The sequence below is a fragment of the Geotrypetes seraphini genome, chromosome 1 (genome assembly GCF_902459505.1).
Source record: "Geotrypetes seraphini chromosome 1, aGeoSer1.1, whole genome shotgun sequence".
Taxonomy (NCBI): Eukaryota; Metazoa; Chordata; class Amphibia; order Gymnophiona; family Dermophiidae; genus Geotrypetes; species Geotrypetes seraphini.
Window position 1 is genome coordinate 253835512 of NC_047084.1, and position 19595 is coordinate 253855106.

A 19595-nucleotide genomic window follows, 5' to 3' on the forward strand; every position below is an offset into this window, starting at 1 on the left:
ATTTTTTACATTCATTTTTCATATACACACAATATACACAGCAGATATAAATTCTCAAAACACATTTCAATAACTATATTGAAAATAAAATCATTTTACTTACCGGTGATCTTCTGCAGACTGCTGTAATTAGCTTTAAAGGTGAGACCGGGAGGCCAGGGGGGAAGCTGGAGGACGCTAGAGAGAAAGGGAAAACATGCTACAGTCTCTTCCTCTGTAAACTGCTCTGAACTATTTGTGGTATTGCGCTATATAAAAATAAAGTTATTATTATTCCTCCTCAGTGTGCCATGGCACACTTGGAATCTCAGGAGGCACACTAGTGTGCCCCGGCACACAGTTTGAGATACACTGATTTAGATAGTACTCATGGAGAACTTATTTAAGGGAAGGAATGGAGGGTTGAGCATAAATGATTATGACGCACAACTCAGGATGTGGACTTGGGATGATATACAGATCATGAGAGGTCCTATGATCTGATATCCTAGTATGTTATGATAGGCTCACCTTCCATTTTGAATGGTGTTTTTGATGAGAACACCATGTAATTAAAATCTAAGGGGCTTTTTGAACAGTTTCAGGAAATTTTTCAGAAGTTATCTTGCTGGTTTCAGCATTTAGAAAGAATTTTTTAAAAAATGTTGTCATTAAAAAATTAGTTTTGAACATCTTGTTACCCATTTCCTCTATACAACCTGAAGCTGAAGAAGGCACAGCCTGTTAATGGGCTTTGGAGTCTCCTCTCAAATTTTTTGCCTTGAGCCCTGGCTTTGTCTAACACTGGCTCTGTACATAGTGGCACAGTGAGGGTAGCAGGTGCCTAGGGTAGTGCCCCCCACGCTCCTTCCGCGCCAATCTCCCCATCCTCCTCTTTGCTCCTTCCAATCCAAACCCCCTGCTTCTTCTGCCCCACACTTGTGCCCTCCCTTCCCATCTCAATTCCTGTTAAAAATCTTCACTAGCGCGAGTTGCTTCTTCAGTCTGCAGCCCGCGCTGGCTTTCTCTCTGACATCACTTCCTGGTCCGGTGGCCCAAAAGTGATTTCAGAGGGAGCCAAGCTGGTGCAAGCAGCAGGCTAGAGCAATTGCTCACACTTGTGAAAATTTTAAAGAGGTACGGGGATGGGGAAAGGAGGGCGCGAGCGTGGTGTGGAGGGAGGTGGAGAGGTGCCAGCACTCCCACCAAGATAGTGCCCGGGGTGGTCCACCCCCCCTTTCCTACACCACTGTCTGTAAATTCCAAAAATTGACATATTGCAATCGCTAAATAGAAAATAAATTCTTTCTTCCTTTTTTGTGAAGTCAGTCTCTGTTTTCTGCATTACTCTGTCTTCTCTTAACGCTACTGTACTTCTAGTATCTTCATGTTCATTTTGGAAGCCTTTTTGTTTTCTAGAATTAGTTACTGAATTTAAATGATTTTTCTGAGGAAAATTGTTTATAATTCCTTCTCAGATTAGATAATTACCATCCTATTTGCATTTTAGGAAAGCTTTAAAAATATTTTTATTTTTCAGGATTAATTTATGAATTTTAAATGATCTTTCTGAGGAAAACTATTTGTAAATTCCTTTTTTGAGGAAAACTATTTGTAATCTTTGAATTCTCTGGGATAAAAGAGGAATATAAGACATGGAGGGGCATTTTTAATAGGACATTTAAGTCTTAGTGTGGAGGTTTTAGTAAAGATGTCCAGAAATCCAGTAGCAAAAATGTGCATTCTCAAAATAGCAAGATTTATCTTTTTTTTTTTTTTTTTAAATGACCTATGTAGACGTATTGGTCCTTAGTAGGTCTATCTTTATGGACATTCTCAAATTTAAATACGTCCACATGAAAAATGCACAAAAGAAAGATTTTCAGGCCTCAAAGCAGCCAGTATTCTTAGCAAACTGTTCATAGAGAGCTGAGCACAGCAGAGGGGCACTATAGGGGGTAGTGCAGTGACTGTCACATTTCAAAATCCCAGGCACACATTGACTGCTTACATTGTATAGTGAGCCCTCCAAAACCCATCCAAAACTTACTGTACACCACAACAATAGCAACCTAAGGCAAATCTGAAAATACTTCAACAACGAGCAATTCAAACTCTTGGTACAAGCGCTAATCCTAGAACTCCTGGACTACTATAACATCCTATACCTGTCATGCCCAACCAACATGCTAAAACAATTACAAACAGTCCAAAATACAGCTCTTAAACTGATTTACTCGCTGAAAAAATATGACCACGTCACCACCACCTTCCGAGATTCACACTGGCTCCCAGTACAAGCACGCATACAATACAAATTCTACTGAACCCTATTCAAAGCCCTAAATGGAAATGGGCCAAGCTATCTAAGCAACCGCCTAAACAGGAAAAACACATCCAGACCAAGGAGAACTCATGCACACTTTATCTACCCCCTCCCCAATCAAAGGTATACAAAGCAAAAAAATATACGACGGACTATTAGCCTCCAGAGCAACGAAACTAGACCGCCACCTCTCCAATTTGCTGACTATAACGCCCAACTACAAAACATTCAGGAAAGAACTTAAAACCTTTCTATTCAACAAATTTATCAAATGATGTAACTAAACCCGATCGACCCTCTACAGATCCCAATGCATACTAAATCTATTAACCATGTATTCTCCCTGGAAATTCCCAGGCCAACTCTTGTTGTAAACCGCCTAGAACTGAAAGGTATTGGCAGGATAGAAGACACTAATGTAATGTAATACCTGCAAGTGTCATCTTAATGTAGGTACAGTAGGTTTTGGAGGGCTCACCATACAATATAAGCAAGATATGGTGAGATCTGTATCTGGAACAAAGTGAAATTCACTGCAGTAACCTTAGAGTGCCCTTCTGCTCTCTGGGCACAAATGTCTGTGTTAACATTTGAAACTACTTGGGCTGAGAACTTTTTAACACTCCCTCCTAATACAGGCTAGAATGTACTGGGGAGGAGGGGTTTAACATCTTTGGGTGTAGTTTGCTACCAAATGAGTATGTTACCAGTTTATTTTCATTGGTCCTTTTACAAAAAGCTAAATAGTATTCTAACAAAATTTATTTGGCTTGGGAAAAATGCAAGAATTGCTTTAGTATCTTTACAAAAACCAATTGCAGAGGGTGGGGTTAATTTTCCCAACTTTTATAGGTATCATCAAGTCTATATAAGAACATAAGTAATGCCTCTGCTGGGTCAGACCAGAGGTCCATCATGCCCAGCAGCCCGCTCATGCGGCGGTCCATCAGATACAGAACCTGTATAGTAATCCTCTATCTATACCCTTCTATCCCTTTTTCCTTCAGGAAATCATCCAATCCCTTCTTGAACTCCAAAACCGTACTCTGTCCTATCACGTCCTCTGGAAGCGTATTCCAGGTTTCTACCACCCTCTGGGTGAAGAAGAACTTCCTAGCATTGGTTCTGAATCTGTCCCCTTTTAATTTTTCCAAATGCCCTCTCGTTCTTGTAGTTTTCAAAAGTTTGACGAATCTGTTCCTCTCCACTTTCTCTATGCCTTTCATGATCTTGTAAGTCTCTATCATATCCCCTCTAAGTCTCCACTTCTCCAGGGAAAAGAGCCCCAGTTTCTCCAATCTTTCAACATATGAAAGGTTTTCCATACCTTTTTATCAAGCGTGTCGCTCTCTTCTGAACCCTCTCGAGTATCGCCATATCCTTCTTTAGGTACAACGACCAATATTGGATGACAGTACTCCAGATGCGGGTGCACCATCGCCCGATACACCGGCAGGATAACTTATTTCGTTCTGGTTGTAATACCCTTCTTGAATATACCTAGCATTTTATTCGCTTTCTTAGCGGCCGCTGTGCACTGTGCCGACGGCTTCATTGTCTTGTCCACTATTATCCCCAAGTCTCTTTCTTGGGTACTCTCACTCAATGACAGCCCTCCCATTGTGTAGCTGTATCTCGGGTTTCTGTTTCCTATGTGCAAGACTTTACATTTCTCTACATTAAACTTCATCTGCCATCTCGTCACCCACTCCCCTAGTTTGTTCAGGTCCCTTTGTAAATCTTTGCAGTCTTCTATAGTCCTAGCCCCAATAATGCGGCAAGGTATGTAATGGGTCCTCCCTGAGCTCATGGAACATCAGCCAAATTGGTTATATCTTAAATGGAAAATTATGTCCCCTATGCGACTATCTCATGTACTAAGTATCAAGCTACCTAGATATGCTAAGGACAACATAATTTTATTGGATACATGGAAAACAATTAAATTCATTGACAAACTAATAGAGGTCCCTATAATGAAATCTACTTTACAGTCCTTATGGTTAAACTCCAAGATTCAAATAGGCGGTGCTGGTATTGCCTGGAAGAATTGGATGCAAGCAAGTATTCGGACATTGGATGATGTTATGTCTAATGGAAGACTGCTTGATTTTTCACGGCTGCAACAATCATTTGGCATTTTAAAATCTCAACAATATAGGTGGTTGCAGTTGAACAGGCTATTCAGAGTGGGTTCCCTGAATGGAAAAGCTTAAAAACTTATTTTAGCTTGTAGATCCTTTGCTACCAGACAGATTTAGTAGGACATCAGGCCGTCCAGTGGTACAAATTGATTTCTGGGATTTTTGAACAAGAAGCCAAAAAATAGTCTTAGGGATATCTGGAGCATCGAGATAAAACAGTATATTTCTTTGTCTCATTGGCCACGAATTTGGACTTGGAGGTTGAAATGTACAGCATCAGCATCTATGAGACAAACATGGTTATTTTTATTGCATAGGATTTTTTGGACCCCAGTTCGCTTACAAAAAAAAGATAATTCTAAATCTAATAGATGCTGACATATTCATATTAATATAGGGACATTACATCTGTTATATTTTTGTCCATTGATACTTAGTTTCTGGAAGTCAATTTGGGGACAAATAAATCTTATTATTGAATCATCTATCTCCTTGTCATATGAGGTGATAATATGTGGTACACTACTTCATGTCAAACCTACTTTAGACAAATTTAAAAATCGCCTTTTCATGATATTGACAGGAATAGGGGTTCAGCTGATTACCCATAATTGGAAAAATCATGATAGGATTAATTTTACTATTTGGTGGGTAAATGTGTGTACCACATACAAGTATGAAAAGATAATGGCAGAACATTTTGGGAATAATAAGTCTTTTAAAGATATATGAAGTCCATTGACTAATTTTATTGTATTATAATTAAGGTCATGTTTCTTTCATTTTTCATTACATTCATTGCACATCCAGAGAGGGCGGGTGGGTGGGGGGTGGGAAATATATTTTGAAAAGTTTATTTATTTCATTATAATATTGAAATTATTTTAAATGTATTAATATTAAAATAATAAATTCAGAAGTGGAGAAATGATTGTTAATGTAATAATTATAGTTAATAATGTATTTTTATGGAGTTTTTCTGTTATATCAATTGTACTAGCTGATAACCCAGCGTTGCCCGGATATTTATTTATCCCAAAATGTCCAACCCCCTACATGTCCCACCCCCCTATGTCCCACATGTCCCACCCCCCACGTTACCCCCCCCCCCACATGTCCCATATGCCCCACCCCCATGTCCCAACCCCCTACCCTCCACATGTCCCAAAGGAATGTCCCTCTCTATGGGGCTGAACTTAGACTTAAACGGCATCGGGAGTGTCGGTATTCATCTCTGCGAGCCCGAAAACTATGGGTTGGACATTAATATCTGTCGCTTTTGATAATTTTAACATATCACCCCCTTCCCACCCCACAGTATTTTACCCCGTCCCACCTGCACAATATTTTTCCCCAGATAGTAAGTCATATGTGTACCAAGTTTGGTTGAAATCTCTCCATGCGTTTCAGAGTTATGCTGAGTATTCATGTGTGAGCCCGAAAACACTATGGGGTAGATACTAAAATCTGTCATTTTCAATCATTTTTACATATCCCCCCCTTCCCACCCCCACAGTGTTTGTCCTCAGATAGTAAGTAATGTGTATGTCAAGTTTGGTTGAAATCTGTCCATGCATTGAAGAGTTATGCTGGAACATACATACATACACACACACACATATATTCAAATTATAATGTGAAATATTTGACAAAATGAATACAATACAACTAACGCAAAACTTGATTATAAACAACAATTTTAGTTTCACCTCCAGGAGCAAGAACATATAAATTATTGGGTGAACCCACCCTTGAGCAAGCAACATAGAGTTGTGGGCCATGAGACCCCCAGAACATATCACCCCAGGTAGTGAGGGATCTGCATACCAAGTTTCGTTCAAATCGGTCAAGCCGTTTGTGAATTACTGTGAGAATGGCAGCTTTTTACATTTTTTCCATTGACATGAATGGGTGAAAACTGATTTTCAGTTTGTAGCTCCGCCAACGTGTGCAGGTGGGCCGCGAGACCCCCAGAACATATCACCCCAGGTAGTGAGGGATCTGCATACCAAGTTTCGTCCAAATTGGTCACAGTGAGAATGGCAGCTTTTTACATTTTTTCCATTGACATGAATGGGTGAAATCTGATTTTCTGTTTGTAGCTCCGCCCATGTGTGCAGGAGGGCCGCGAGACCCCCAGAACATATCACCCCAGGTAGTGAGGGATCTGCATACCAAGTTTCGTTCAAATCGGTCAAGCCGTTTGTGAATTACTGTGAGAATGACAGCTTTTTACATTTTTTCCATTGACATGAATGGGTGAAATCTGATTTTCTGTTTGTAGCTCCGCCCACATGTGCAAGTGGGCCGCGAGACCCCCAGAACATATCACCCCAGGTAGTGAGGGATCTGCATACCAAGTTTCGTCCAAATTGGTCACAGTGAGAATGGCAGCTTTTTACATTTTTTCCATATGACATGAATGGGTGAAATCCGATTTTCTGTTTGTAGCTCCGCCCACGTGTGCAGGGGGGTTGCGAGACCCCAAGAACATATCACCCCAGGTAGTGAGGGATCTGCATACCAAGTTTCGTTCAAATTGGTCAAGACGTTTTTGATTTACTGTGAGAATGGCAGCTTTTTATATTTTTTCCATTGACATGAATGGGTGAAATCTGATTTTCTGTTTGTAGCTCCGCCCATGTGTGCAGATGGGCTGCGAGACCCCCAGAACATATCACCCCAGGTAGTGAGGGATCAGCATACCAAGTTTAGTTCAAATCGGTCCCACAGCTTTTTACATTTTTCCCATTGACTTGAATGGGTGAAATCTGAAGTTCTGTTTGTAGCTCCGCCCACATGTGCAGTTGGGCCGCGAGACCCCCAGAACATATCATCCCGGGTAGTGAGGGATCCGCATACCAAGTTTCGTTCAAATCGGGCAAGCCGGTTTTGCGGAGGCAGTTTTTACATTTTTTTCCATTGACATGAATGGGTGAAATCTGATTTTCTGTTTGTAGCTCCGCCCACGTGTGCAGGTTGGCCGCGATACCCCCAGAACATATCACCCCATGTAGTGAGGGATCTGCATACCAAGTTTCGTTCAAATCGGGCAAGCCGTTTTTGCGTTGGCAGCTGTTTTACATTTTTTCCATTGACATGAATGGGTGAAATCTGATTTTATGTTTGTAGCTCCGCCCACATGTGCAGGTGGGCTGTGAGATCCCCAGAACATATCACCCCAGGTAGTGAGGGATCCGCATACCAAGTTTCGTTCAAATCGGTCAAGCCGTGTTTGCGTGATCGCGGCACATACATACATACATCCGATTTTATATATATAGATTACACTATTGAAGTTTGAAAATCAATAAAGATTTATTTTTTTTTAAACATCTTTGGGTGATGGGAGAGGGTCAGTGACTACTGGGAGAATAAGGGGGAGGGGTCATGCCTTAATCTCTCCAGTGGTCATTGGTCAGTTTGGGAAACTTCTTAGCATTTAGACACTTTTAAAACAGGTCTAGATCCAAACTTCTAAAAAAAAGGTTTGATTATGCCTGGCGAGTATCCAAGTCCTAAGCCCACCCACATCACTTTAGGATTCATACTGAGAGCACTCCATTTATTTTAAGTTGTGTATGTAGAACTGTGTCAAAGGCTTTGCTAAAATCTAAGGGGCTCATAATAATAATAAAAAAAGTTCAAAAAGTGGCCTATATCGGTACTTGGATAATCAAAAAGACAGATTGTCCAAGTACCAATAATCAAAGCTGGTTTTAGACGTACCTAAAACCAGCTTAGGCCTTTACCCTGCCTCTGAATGCCTAGAGCGAAAAGAGGCATTTTTAGAGGAGGGGAAAGGGCGGGAGGTGGCCTGATCTAGACTTAGTCATACTGCAAGTATAACCAAAAGTCTGTGGAGATCGTCCAGTCAGAACTTATTTGTTTTGACTTAGACCAAGTCAAAACAGGTATAAGTTCTGAATAGGGGCCCCACCCCTCATGAACCCTCATATGCTGTCCTATGGGCGGGCCTTAGGTGCCTGGGCTAATAAGGCCCTAGGCCCCTCCCTGGTGCATCTCACAATGCACCAGTAAGGGGCAGACCCACCATTCTGAGGATGGTGGGCCTGCTGGCTGGATGGACCAGGCACCCGTCCATCCAGCCAACGTTAAGGTTAGTGGTGGGGGGTCGGGGTACTGCAGGGGTTGTTCTGTGGCATTCGAGGGTTCACAGGGGGTGGGGGGCACATCTTTGGCAGGAGGGTTTGGGATCCCTCCTGCCAGTATTGGGGGTGGGGGGTTCAGGGGATGCATCTTCAGCAGGAGGGCCTGGGCCCCCTCCTGCTGGTATTGTTGGGGATTCGGGGGTACCGGCAGGAGGGCTTGGAAACCCTCCTGCTGGTTTGTGGCCATTCATGTGGGGGGGATCGCGATCGCAGCAGGAGAGATTAGGCATCTTTCCTGCCGCAATTGTTGTGGGGGGGATTCTGTAACTGGTGTTGTTTTTGACAGACACCGGTTACAGAATCCAACTTTTAGGCGAAGGACTGACCCCCTCCTTTGCCTAAAAGTTCTTGTTTTGGGCGTTTGGGACTTGGGCGATTTTTTGGTTGGGAATGCAGTGGTTAAAGCTACAGTCTCAACACCCTGGGGTTGTGGGTTCAAGCCCACACAGCTCCTTGTGACCCTGGGCAAGTCACTTAATCCCCCCATTACCCCAGGTACATTAGGTAGATTGTGACCCCCACTGGGACAGACAGGGAATAAATTCTTGTAAACCGTTCTGAGCTCCCTTGGGAGAACGATATAGAAAACTAAATAAATGTGTTTAAGGGTTATACGTAGTGGTGGTCTGGGCGATTAAACTGCTGAATGTAGAGGTAGGCCATTCTCAAAAAAAAAAACCCTCATTTTGGATGGTTTTTGAATGGACCATTTCACTGCTGCTACTTTCAGCGTTTAGGGACTTAGGCCAAAAGGGGACGTAGATGTTTTTTATTATGCTTCTCCATGAGTGTTCTAAAGCTGGGAAAACCTACAATACGTATTTTAACAGTTACTTTATTTTAATTTTTCTCTCAGAGGCCTTATGAAATTCATTCAGTTACTCCTATTGATGAGATTCTTAACATGTTCAAGATTGAAAGAGTGCACTACTCCTCAACGTGGTGTACAGGCATGGTGGCGTTACTTAAAAAGGTAAGAAATCCCAAATCAGGTCAAAGTTCTTATCAAATATGAAGGCATCAGCGCACCATATACCTAAATGACACAGTATAAATCATAGAGATGAAAGAATTTATATGTTTATAATATTTCTACATAATTAGTTATATTTTCATCACTTCCCCCTCAAAATCTACAAGAACAATAAGTGAATTTTTTAAGTAGGTAAAGGAAAACAGAGTATGGAAACTGGATATACTGGACATGCTGCACAATTTAGGAAACATTACCCCCCCCCTCCTTTTACAAAACCGCAAAAGCGGTTTGTAGTGCAGGCTGGCGCGCTTAATGCTCTGCGCTGCTCATAGGAACTCTATGAGTGTCGGGAGCAGCGCAGAGCATTCAGCACGTCAGCCAGCGCTAAAAAATATTTTTGCGGTTTTCTAAAAGGGGGAAGAGGGGATAGTGGTATGTTCCCTGAGATAAATCATTTTACATTAGGGCTTCTGAAGCCTGTCCTCCTGACTCATGGCTAGTCAAGGGTTATTTTGGCTATCCACAACAAATAAATAGAATAGAGAATCTGGGGCCAATATTTAGATCACAGGAGTTAGCTGGGCTGATTCCTATGATCAGTGGTCAACTTAACTGGCCAGCAGTCCGAATTTCATGGATAGCTGGATAAGTCAAATGACATAGCCGCCTATCGGCTAGTCATTAACTACTAATATTCAGTGGCCATCTTATGCTGATATTAGCACTTACCTCCCCACCCTTTTATGAAGCCGTGTTAGCATTTTTTTATCGCCAGCCACAGCGGTAAAAGCAACAACATTCATAGAATTCCTATGAGCGTCGAAACTTATACTGCAGTGGTTTGCGATAACAACGCTAACACAGCTTCATAAAAAGGGGGTGTTAAGCACCTAAGTGCTATTTAGCTATTGAGGAGTTGTTCCTGGTTGGCTAAATAGCACGTAATATGAGGAAAGACTACAGAGGTTAGGGCTCTTCAGGTTGGAAAAGAGACAGTTGAGGGGAGATATGATTGAAATCTACAAAATCCTGAGTGGTGTAGAATGGGTACAAACGGATCGATTTTTTTTTTTTATTTTTTTTACTGCATTAAGATTTACAAAGACTAGGAGACACTCAATGAAGTTACAGAGTAATACTTTTAAAACCAATAGGAGGAAATATTTTTTTCACTCAGTGAATAGTTAAACTCTGGAACGCATTGCCAGAGAATATAAGATCACTTAATGTAGCTGGTTTTAAAAAAGGTTTGGACAAGTTCCTGGAGAAAAAGTCCATAGTCTGCTGTTGAGATAGACATGGGATGGTAGCTTGGAATGTTGCTACTAATTGGGTTTTTGCCAGGTACTTGTAACTTGGATTGGCCTCTGCAAAGATGGGATAGTGGGCTAGATGGACCATTGGTTTGACCCAGTAAGGCTATTCGTATGTTCTTATGGCAGGCTGTCTAACCAAATTTATCTCATTCGTACTCATAATGTATATCTTGATGGCATAGGTTTAGAAGTCTTGCTTTAGAAATCAAGTGTGTTTTAAATATAAATGAAATTGTATCATTACAGAATTAAAGCTTATTCAAAGCATGCAACAAACAAGTTAATTATTCAATAATAATAGAGAAAACAGACAAAGTCAATACTGGTACTGCAAAAATGCATCAGAGTCAGTGGTGTAAAGACGTGTTTCCTCAAAGGGCCTCTTGTCTTATAGTCTGATTCATCAACTGGATTTATGTTTGTTCAGTGCAGGATTTAACTTAAACTGAATGAAGATAAATTTGTCTATAGTTCAGTCTATAGCAGTGGTCTCAAACTCAAACCCTTTGCAGGGCCACATTTTGGATTTGTAGGTACTTGGAGGGCCGCAGAAAAAATAGTTAATGTCTTATTAAAGGAATGACAGCTTTGCATGAGGTTAGTACCTACAAATCCAAAATTTGATAATTTCAGCTATACACAGCTGAAAGCAGTGCAACATGCAGAAAGTGAAAAACTATCAAAGTATCAACTGCAAGAAACAAGGCACTATTTTGAGGACCTCAGTATTATAAAGAATGATTCTTTATGAAAAACTTGTGCCTTAAGTGTCCAGTGGTCGCGTCCGCAACTGCCTTCAGCTTTCACCTCCTCCAGCACAGGACACACTGCCTCCAGTGGTTACCTTACATTCTGGAAAGTTACCCACCTCACTGCTGTAACTTCACGCAAGCGCTTTCCTGCATCTCTACATGATTGTGAGGTGGAGTGGAGAGGACAATCGTGTACAGACGCAGGAAAGCGCTTGCATGAGGTTACAGCAGTGAGGCGGGCAACGTTCCAGAACGCGACCGCCGGACACGACCACCGGACACTTAAGGCATACGTTTTCCATAAAGAATCATTCTTTATAATACCGAGGGCCTCAAAATAGTACCTGGCGGGCCGCATGCGTCCCCCAGTTTGAGACCACTGGTCTATTTTTGTAATTCGTGACCTTTTCCTAGCAGGTCCTCTCGAAAATGTCTTAGCGTACTGTACACTTTATGCTTTCGCATTCTTAAAGTTGATGTACTCTGTATTTCCTCTAAATATCTGCATATTGTAACTCGCTGAATGTCCAGCTCTCTTGAATGTAAACCGCCTAGAAGTCGCAAGATTGTGGCGGTATAGAAAAATAAAGTTATTATTATTATTATTATTTCAAAAATTCTGTAGGATTTGGTTTTAAGACTGAGCTTTGTACGAAACTATATATAGTTCTATTTTAGCATACATTTAGGATTTTATTTTAAAAGCCTTTATAGCCATTTTAGCGTGTGCTAAATATTAGTGTGCGCGAAACGCTAACGTGTCCATAGTAAAAGGAGCCCTAAGTAAAAGCGTATTTGAGAATGAAATGTAATGAAATTTAGGCATTTCTCAAGATGGACATCATCCACCGATAGTTACCTACCATCTGCTGATCTCTTACAAATATGAATCCTAAAGTCAAGCGAAAGACTTCAATTTGTATATGATTGTGGTTTGTCATCCTCTAAAAAAAGCAAAATCAGATTTCTGAAACTGAAAAGGAAATTGGCACACCATCTTCATACTATCACAATTTAATGATGGATTACGGTACTCAGCGTCTCTGAGTCACACTTAACATTCCAGAAGCAAATCAGATTAGGTCTTGAATTAGCAGCATCTGTTTACCAGACGATGCATATGTCGTTCAGAAGTATGACTTTTTTTTTGTATATAGAAAGCATTAAAGTGATATTAGCCATTTTAACTGAAGATTAAATATTTAAAAGAATAATACTAATTATCTCTCCTGGTCACATGAACAAACTGAAGAAAAACATGATTAGTCTATGCCTGCCTAATATTACGTTCACTTATAAGTTTGAGAAAATGAGGACCTTCAAGAGGAAAATCGACACATTTGACCTTTCTTCTCTTCAAATATCAGGAAGCTCCACATGTTCTAGCAAGAAGAAGCAATATAGTGCAATTCTATAAATTGGTGCTAAATTATAGGTCTCACAAAAGGGCACACTTAGCACCCTTGCTTAATACCAGCGCAAAAATGCTCTCGAGTGTCAAAATTTAAGCATGACCACTTATGTTATCTCAATAGCAGCTGTAATTGGGCATGTCTAAGTGAACCATGCAATGCATGCTAATGATAGTATTCTAGAAGTTGCACGCATCACTAGGTGAAATGCCCATGATACACTCATGTGCCGACCATGTTAACACCATCTTGCTTTTGCATGCTATGTGATTTAGGCGCATTTTGGGCAATTTTCAGCCAGCTCTAGGCAGTATGCCCGATGCCAGCGCTCTGCCCTGATATTCAAGGCCAGGCTATTTCTGCAAACAGCATTGAATATCCAGAGTTTTTTTTAATGGCTGGCTCTAACTTAACCAGCTAAGCAAATATTCAACACTGGTTGGTTAAGGGCCTCTTTTAAAAAGCCTGATAGCACAGGCCAATGCGGTAAATGCACCAATGCCCATAGGGATTTTTTTTTTTTTTTTCCAATTCTTTATTCATTTTCAAAATTACATAAAGTGTAAGTATATATCCAATCACATTAACAATACATAAATCACTTACAGTCTATCATTTGTTTATTACATAAATTCTTATCCCTCCTCCTTCCCACCCCTCCCTACCACATAATCCATAATCATATATATACACATCAATACCATAATCCCCACCCTATCCATCTGAACTGATATATTTAAGGGAAACATTTTCAGTTACTCCGTACAATATTTTGTCAATGATTTCCACACATCCTGAAACTTCTTGAAATATCCCCTTTGTAATGTAATAAATCTTTCCATTTTTTATAGATTGAATTAGACTTGTGTAAAAATGCCTGGGTGAATAGAGCTCTCAGTTACCTACACCACCAAATCATAATAGATTGGTCAAACGGCTCTTGTAGGTTCAGATATCATTCATTGAGATCTAAAGATTTTTTCTAAAAGTTTTTTAAAAGTGCAAATGTTTGTGCAATAACTTAATAAATTCAAAGTGCACAGTGCTATATAAACAAATTTGGCACTTATCTGCACAGAATATTTCATATTATAGCAGATAAGTGCCAAATTTGTTTATGATTTGACGGTGTAGGTATCTGAGAGCTCTATTCACACAGGCATTTTTACACAAGTCTAATTCGTTGTTTTTCAGCAGATAAGTGAGACTGTGTGCCATTGCATTCATTTTATATATATGGCATAAAGAATTCCACCAAAAGGTGTAATTTAATCTCCTCCAATCCTTCCAATTATATGTAATTTGCTGAATGGCAACACCAGTCATTATAAGCAGTAATTTATTATTATTCGCAGAAATTTGGACTTTTTGCTCTCATTTCCATACCAAATATCACAGTATCATAGGATAATGCCACTGGGTTATCTAATAAATTATTAATTTGATCCCAAATTGCTTTCCAAAAATTCATAATATATGGGCAATGAAACAATAAATGATCTAAAGTTCCTGCTTCCAGATGACAATGCCAACATCTATTAGACAAAGAACTATCTAATTTTTGTAACCTAACAGGGGTCCACAACGCTCTATGCAACAGAAAAAACCAAGTTTGTCTCATAGATGCTGACACCGTACATTTCATCCCATAGGGATTAAGAACATAAGAATAGCCTTACTAGGTCAGACCAGTGGTCCATCAAGCCCTGTAGCCCGTTCTCACAGTGGTCAATCCAGGTCACTAGTACCTGGCTAAAACCCAAGGAGTAGAAACATTCCATGCTATCGATCCTGGGCAAACAGTAGCTTCCCCCATGTCTTTCTCAATAACAGACTAAGGACTTTTCCTCCAGGAACTTGTCCAAACCTTTCTTAAAACCAGCTACGCTATCTGCTCTTACCACAACTTCTGGCAATGCGTTCCAGAGCTTAACTATTCTCTGAGTGAAAAAATATTTCCTCCTATTGGTTTTAAAAGTATTTCCCTGTAATTTCATCGAGTGTCCCCTAGTCTTTGTAATTTTTGACGGAGTGAAAGATTGATCCACTTGTACCCATTCTACTCCACTCATGATTTTGTAGACTTCAATCATATCTCCCCTCAACCATCTCTTTTCCAAGCTGAAGAGCCCTAACCTTTTTAGGGCTCCTTTTACTAAGGTGCGCTAGCGTTTTTAGCACGCACTAAAGATTAGCACGCACTAAAGATGTACCACACGCTAAACGAAAAATACTAACACAAGCTCTAAGGAGGTGTTAGCGTTTAGCACGCGCGGCATTTGAGCGTGAGCTAAAACCGCTAGCGCACCTTAGTAAAAGGAGCCCTTAGTCTTTCCTCATACAAGAGGAGTTCCATCCCCTTTATCATCTTGGTCGCTGTTCTTTGAACCTTTTGTAGTGCCGCTCTATCTTTCTTGGGTTAAGGAGACCAGAACTGAACGCAGTGGAATTGAATGGGCATAGGAATTGAATGAATGAGCATTGGAGCATTTGCCGCATGGGACTCACTAATGTAGAATGGAGCAAAGATAGGACTGCTATTTATGCAGTCTAATTTTCCTGCTAAGCAGCTGATTAATGATGAATATTCACAGCTAACCAGCTAATCATGCAACATAACCAGTTAGAGGCTAGCCACTAACCACGAATATTCAGTGAAGATAAATACTATTTAACCGGCCAGAAATGACTCCTGGCCGGTTAAATTACACTGAATATGGGGAGGGGGGGGAACTATGTATAGAAGAACAGGCTTCATTTTAATTTTAAAAAATTACATTTATATGTATACAAAAGATATTTGTAAATCTTTATTGACATTTCAAACTTTATTAATGTATACAATTGAAGAATCAGAAAAAACTGTATGAAAATACATTGTAATCATCACAATTATTACATTAAACAATTTTTTATTCCCTTCTTATCCTAATTATAAACAATAAAATTATATATTATACTATCAATATAATAAAAAAGAATTAATTTTACTCTTCCAAATAAATATTCCACCCCCCACCCTCCCACCCTCCCTGGATGTGTAAAGGAATCTAACAAAGAAAAAAAAAAAAGAGAATCATAATTTTAATTATAACGTAATAAAATTAGTCAATGGACCCCATACCTCATTAAAGGACTTTCCTTTATACAAAAGATATTATGTTGAGTTTGAGTGGAATGGGAGGTTTTTGTGTCTGTGAGGTGGCTCTTAGTGATCTATGAAGCTGTTAGGTCCCAGTCTATGCTCTGAGACTTTTCCTCCCATTTCATTTTTCACTTTCATGTTTGACTGTTGAGACTGATATATTGTGATCACTTGATTGATTGTCGGTGGATGTAGCTTACTGTGATTTGGTATGGGCCTGAGTCCCTATCTCTATGGTTCACTACACTGCCTGCCAGGCTACTTCAGAAACCTGTTTGCTGCTTTACTAGATCTAGCCATACCATCTGAAGCTATCATACAGGCACGTATGTACTCTTGCATTCAAATCTTTTGGGGGTGGGAGGGGGGTTACTGACCACTAGGGGAGTATGGAGGAGGGGGATCACACCTACATCACTGCAGTGGTCACCTGGTCAGTTTACGCACCATTGTGTCCCTTATTCATTATTAAAACAGGTCTGGCCCAAGACATCTAACTTGTGCCCTGGATATATTCTTAAATGTTAAATTATGGCTGAAAAATGTCCAAATCATAAGCCCGCATTGATATCCGTCTAGAAATATAGGTTTCAAAGATAGTGAACTGAACGGGTTTAACGAGATAGACATCCATCTGCCCCTTTATACCACTTTTTGGACATTTATCTTTTTTGAAAATGAGCCCCACAGTATACAAATTTGTGTATACGTTCATGTTTCAAGATCAAGGAATTTTCTGGATATATGCAAAAGAACATTTTTTAAAATTTTTTGCTTGATCCCAAAATCTTCAAAGCAACATGTAAAATGCAATGTATTGGTTTCTTTCAGCTTCTTACAAAAGATCCAGAGTGTCGTCTTTCAAGTCTTTCAGATATTCAGAGTTCTCCATACTTAGCTGACATGAATTGGGATGCTGTTCTTGAGAAAAATGTGACCCCAGGCTTTGTTCCAAACGTGAGTCAGTGTTCCATCCTAACTACAAATGCAATTCTTTAATCTAATTATGTTTTCTGTTGTTTGCAAATAGACTTTTTTTTTAGGTATTTTGGATTTTTTTCTGTTGTATTTTGTTTAGATAATGCATGGGTTGAGGGGCAATTTGTGAAGTGCTGAGGCAGTTGCAGGAGTAGACTTTAGGAATGGGGTAATGTGCAACCCAATAGGTCACTTATTAGGGTAGATTTTAGCTCTAGGGTAGTTTGCAAAGTGGTTCAGCAGTTGCTTGGGGCACCTGTGGGAGTGGGACTGTTGCAGGAGGTAATTTTCAGGTATGGAAACATTTACAGGGTGATTGATCAGTTGCCAGTGGGTAGACTTCTGCAGAGGGGCAGTTTGAGATATAGTGGGGCAGTTATGAGGAAGTTCATGAGATGGTACGGCAGTTGTTGGTATTTTTGACAGAGCAGCTGCAAGGTTTTTGTTGTTTTTTTTTTTTTTTATGTGGAGCAGTTCGCAGACCTCCTTCATCTCTCATACATCACACTCAAATATGCTGTCTAGCCAAAGACCTCAGAAACACCACTCCTCCATCCCATGTAGGCATAATTTACCGGAGAGAATATTGTGTTAAATCCTCACTGGTCAAGGCTCCCAGCTTTATTAATTTATATATATATCAGTCCTCAATCATTAACTTCATAAATTAACATAGAAACATAGAAATAGACGGCAGATAAGGGCCACGGCCCATCCTGCCCACTCCAATGACCCTCCCCTACCTATCTCTGTGAATAGATCCCACGTGTCTATCCCATTTGACCTTAAAATCAGGCACGCTGCTGGCCTCAATGACCTGAAGTGGAAGACTATTCCAGTGATCAGCCACCCTTTCAGTGAAAAAGAATTTTCTGGTGTGACCGTGCAGTTTCCCGCCCCTGATTTTCCATGGTTGCCCCCTTGTTGCTGTGGGACCCTTGAAAAAGAAAATATCTTCTTCCACCTCAATGCGGCCCGTGAGATACTTGAACGTCTCGATCATGTCTCCCCTCTCTCTGCGTTCCTCGAGTGAGTAGAGCTGTAACTTCTCTAGCCGTTCCACATATGGGAGATCCTTGAGTCCCGAGACCATCCGGGTGGCCATTCTCTGGTTAACAATTGAGGACTTATATATATATTAAAATTGATAAAGCTGGGAGCCTTGACCAGTGAGGATTTAACACAATATTCTCCCCGGAAAATTGTACCTATATGGGACGTAGGAGTGGTGTTTCTGAGGTCTTTGGCTAGACAGCATATATGAGTGTGATGTATGAGAGTTGAAGGAGGTCGAATAAGATATAATATGTTGGAGAATTAACTGAAAACAATTCCAATGACTGGCACTGAATATCCGTTTTAATTTAGCTGACTCAAACTTAGCCGACTAAGTCAATTTTAAGCACTGATCGGCTAAATTATAGCGGCTGAAGATGGGCTGTGTAAATAGCAGGTCTAATTTGGTCACTAAACTTGAGCAGTCAGTCCTGGATTCTCTAATCGGCGCCCAAGTTCAGTAATAAACGCCGTTCAAATTATATTTTTAACTGAATTTCAAGGCGCATACCGACACCTAAAAAACTGGTGCTAGAATTGTGCCTCTGTAAATGCTTTAGGTCATCTAACGCCACTGTGGGTTTGGCTAACACCGGAAGTGGTGTTAGGCAGCCTAAAGTGCCTATGTAGGTGTGATTCATGGCAAAGGTAGGACCCGTAAATATAGGCCTGGAAAACCCTGGCCTATATTTCCGGCGCCTAACTTTCCTGGAGGCGCAACGCCTTCCACACAGCACCATCGCATGATTAACATGTGATCAGCAGCCACTTTGTAGGTGTCTGCCAATATTGACACCATGTAGAGAACCTAGGCCTAAGTGCTTAGAATTGGCGGCTATTGTGCAATATAGCCGGCCAAGTTATTGCTGCAAAGTGTGAATATTCAGTGGCAAAAACTGGTGATATCCCACTGAACATTAGTGGTTAGAAACATAGAAACATAGAAAGATGACGGCAGATAAGGGCTATAGCCCATCAAGTCTGCCCACACTATTTACCCACCCTCTTAAGTCTACTGACCCCCTAAAGTATAATTGTAATTATACTGTCACTCTACTGACCCGCTCATTCAAGTCCTAGTGACCCTATCCCTTAGCATGACCTCGTAGGGATCCCACATAGGTATCCCATTTGTTCTTGAAGTCTAGGATGCTGCGTGCCTCGACCACCTGCACTGGAAGCTTGTTCCAATGCTCAATCACTCTCTCCGTGAAGAAGTACTTCCTGGCGTCTCCACGAAACTTCCCTCCCTTGAGTTTGAGCGGATGTCCTCTTGTGGTCGAGGGTCCCTTGAGAAGAAAGATATCATCTTCCACCTCGATCCGTCCCGTGATGTACT

The 19595-nt window shown here is 40.6% G+C and overlaps 1 protein-coding gene across 1 annotated transcript in view; it reads left to right on the forward strand.

The window, feature by feature from the left end:
- The window catches only part of STK32B (serine/threonine kinase 32B), a 353804-nt gene that overhangs the window by 289178 nt on the left and 45031 nt on the right, over window positions 1–19595 (forward strand). The window contains exons 8-9 of the mRNA XM_033949387.1: window positions 9478–9594; window positions 17054–17179. Of these exons, the coding sequence (XP_033805278.1) occupies window positions 9478–9594; window positions 17054–17179 (243 nt within the window). The remainder of the gene's footprint in view (window positions 1–9477; window positions 9595–17053; window positions 17180–19595) is intronic.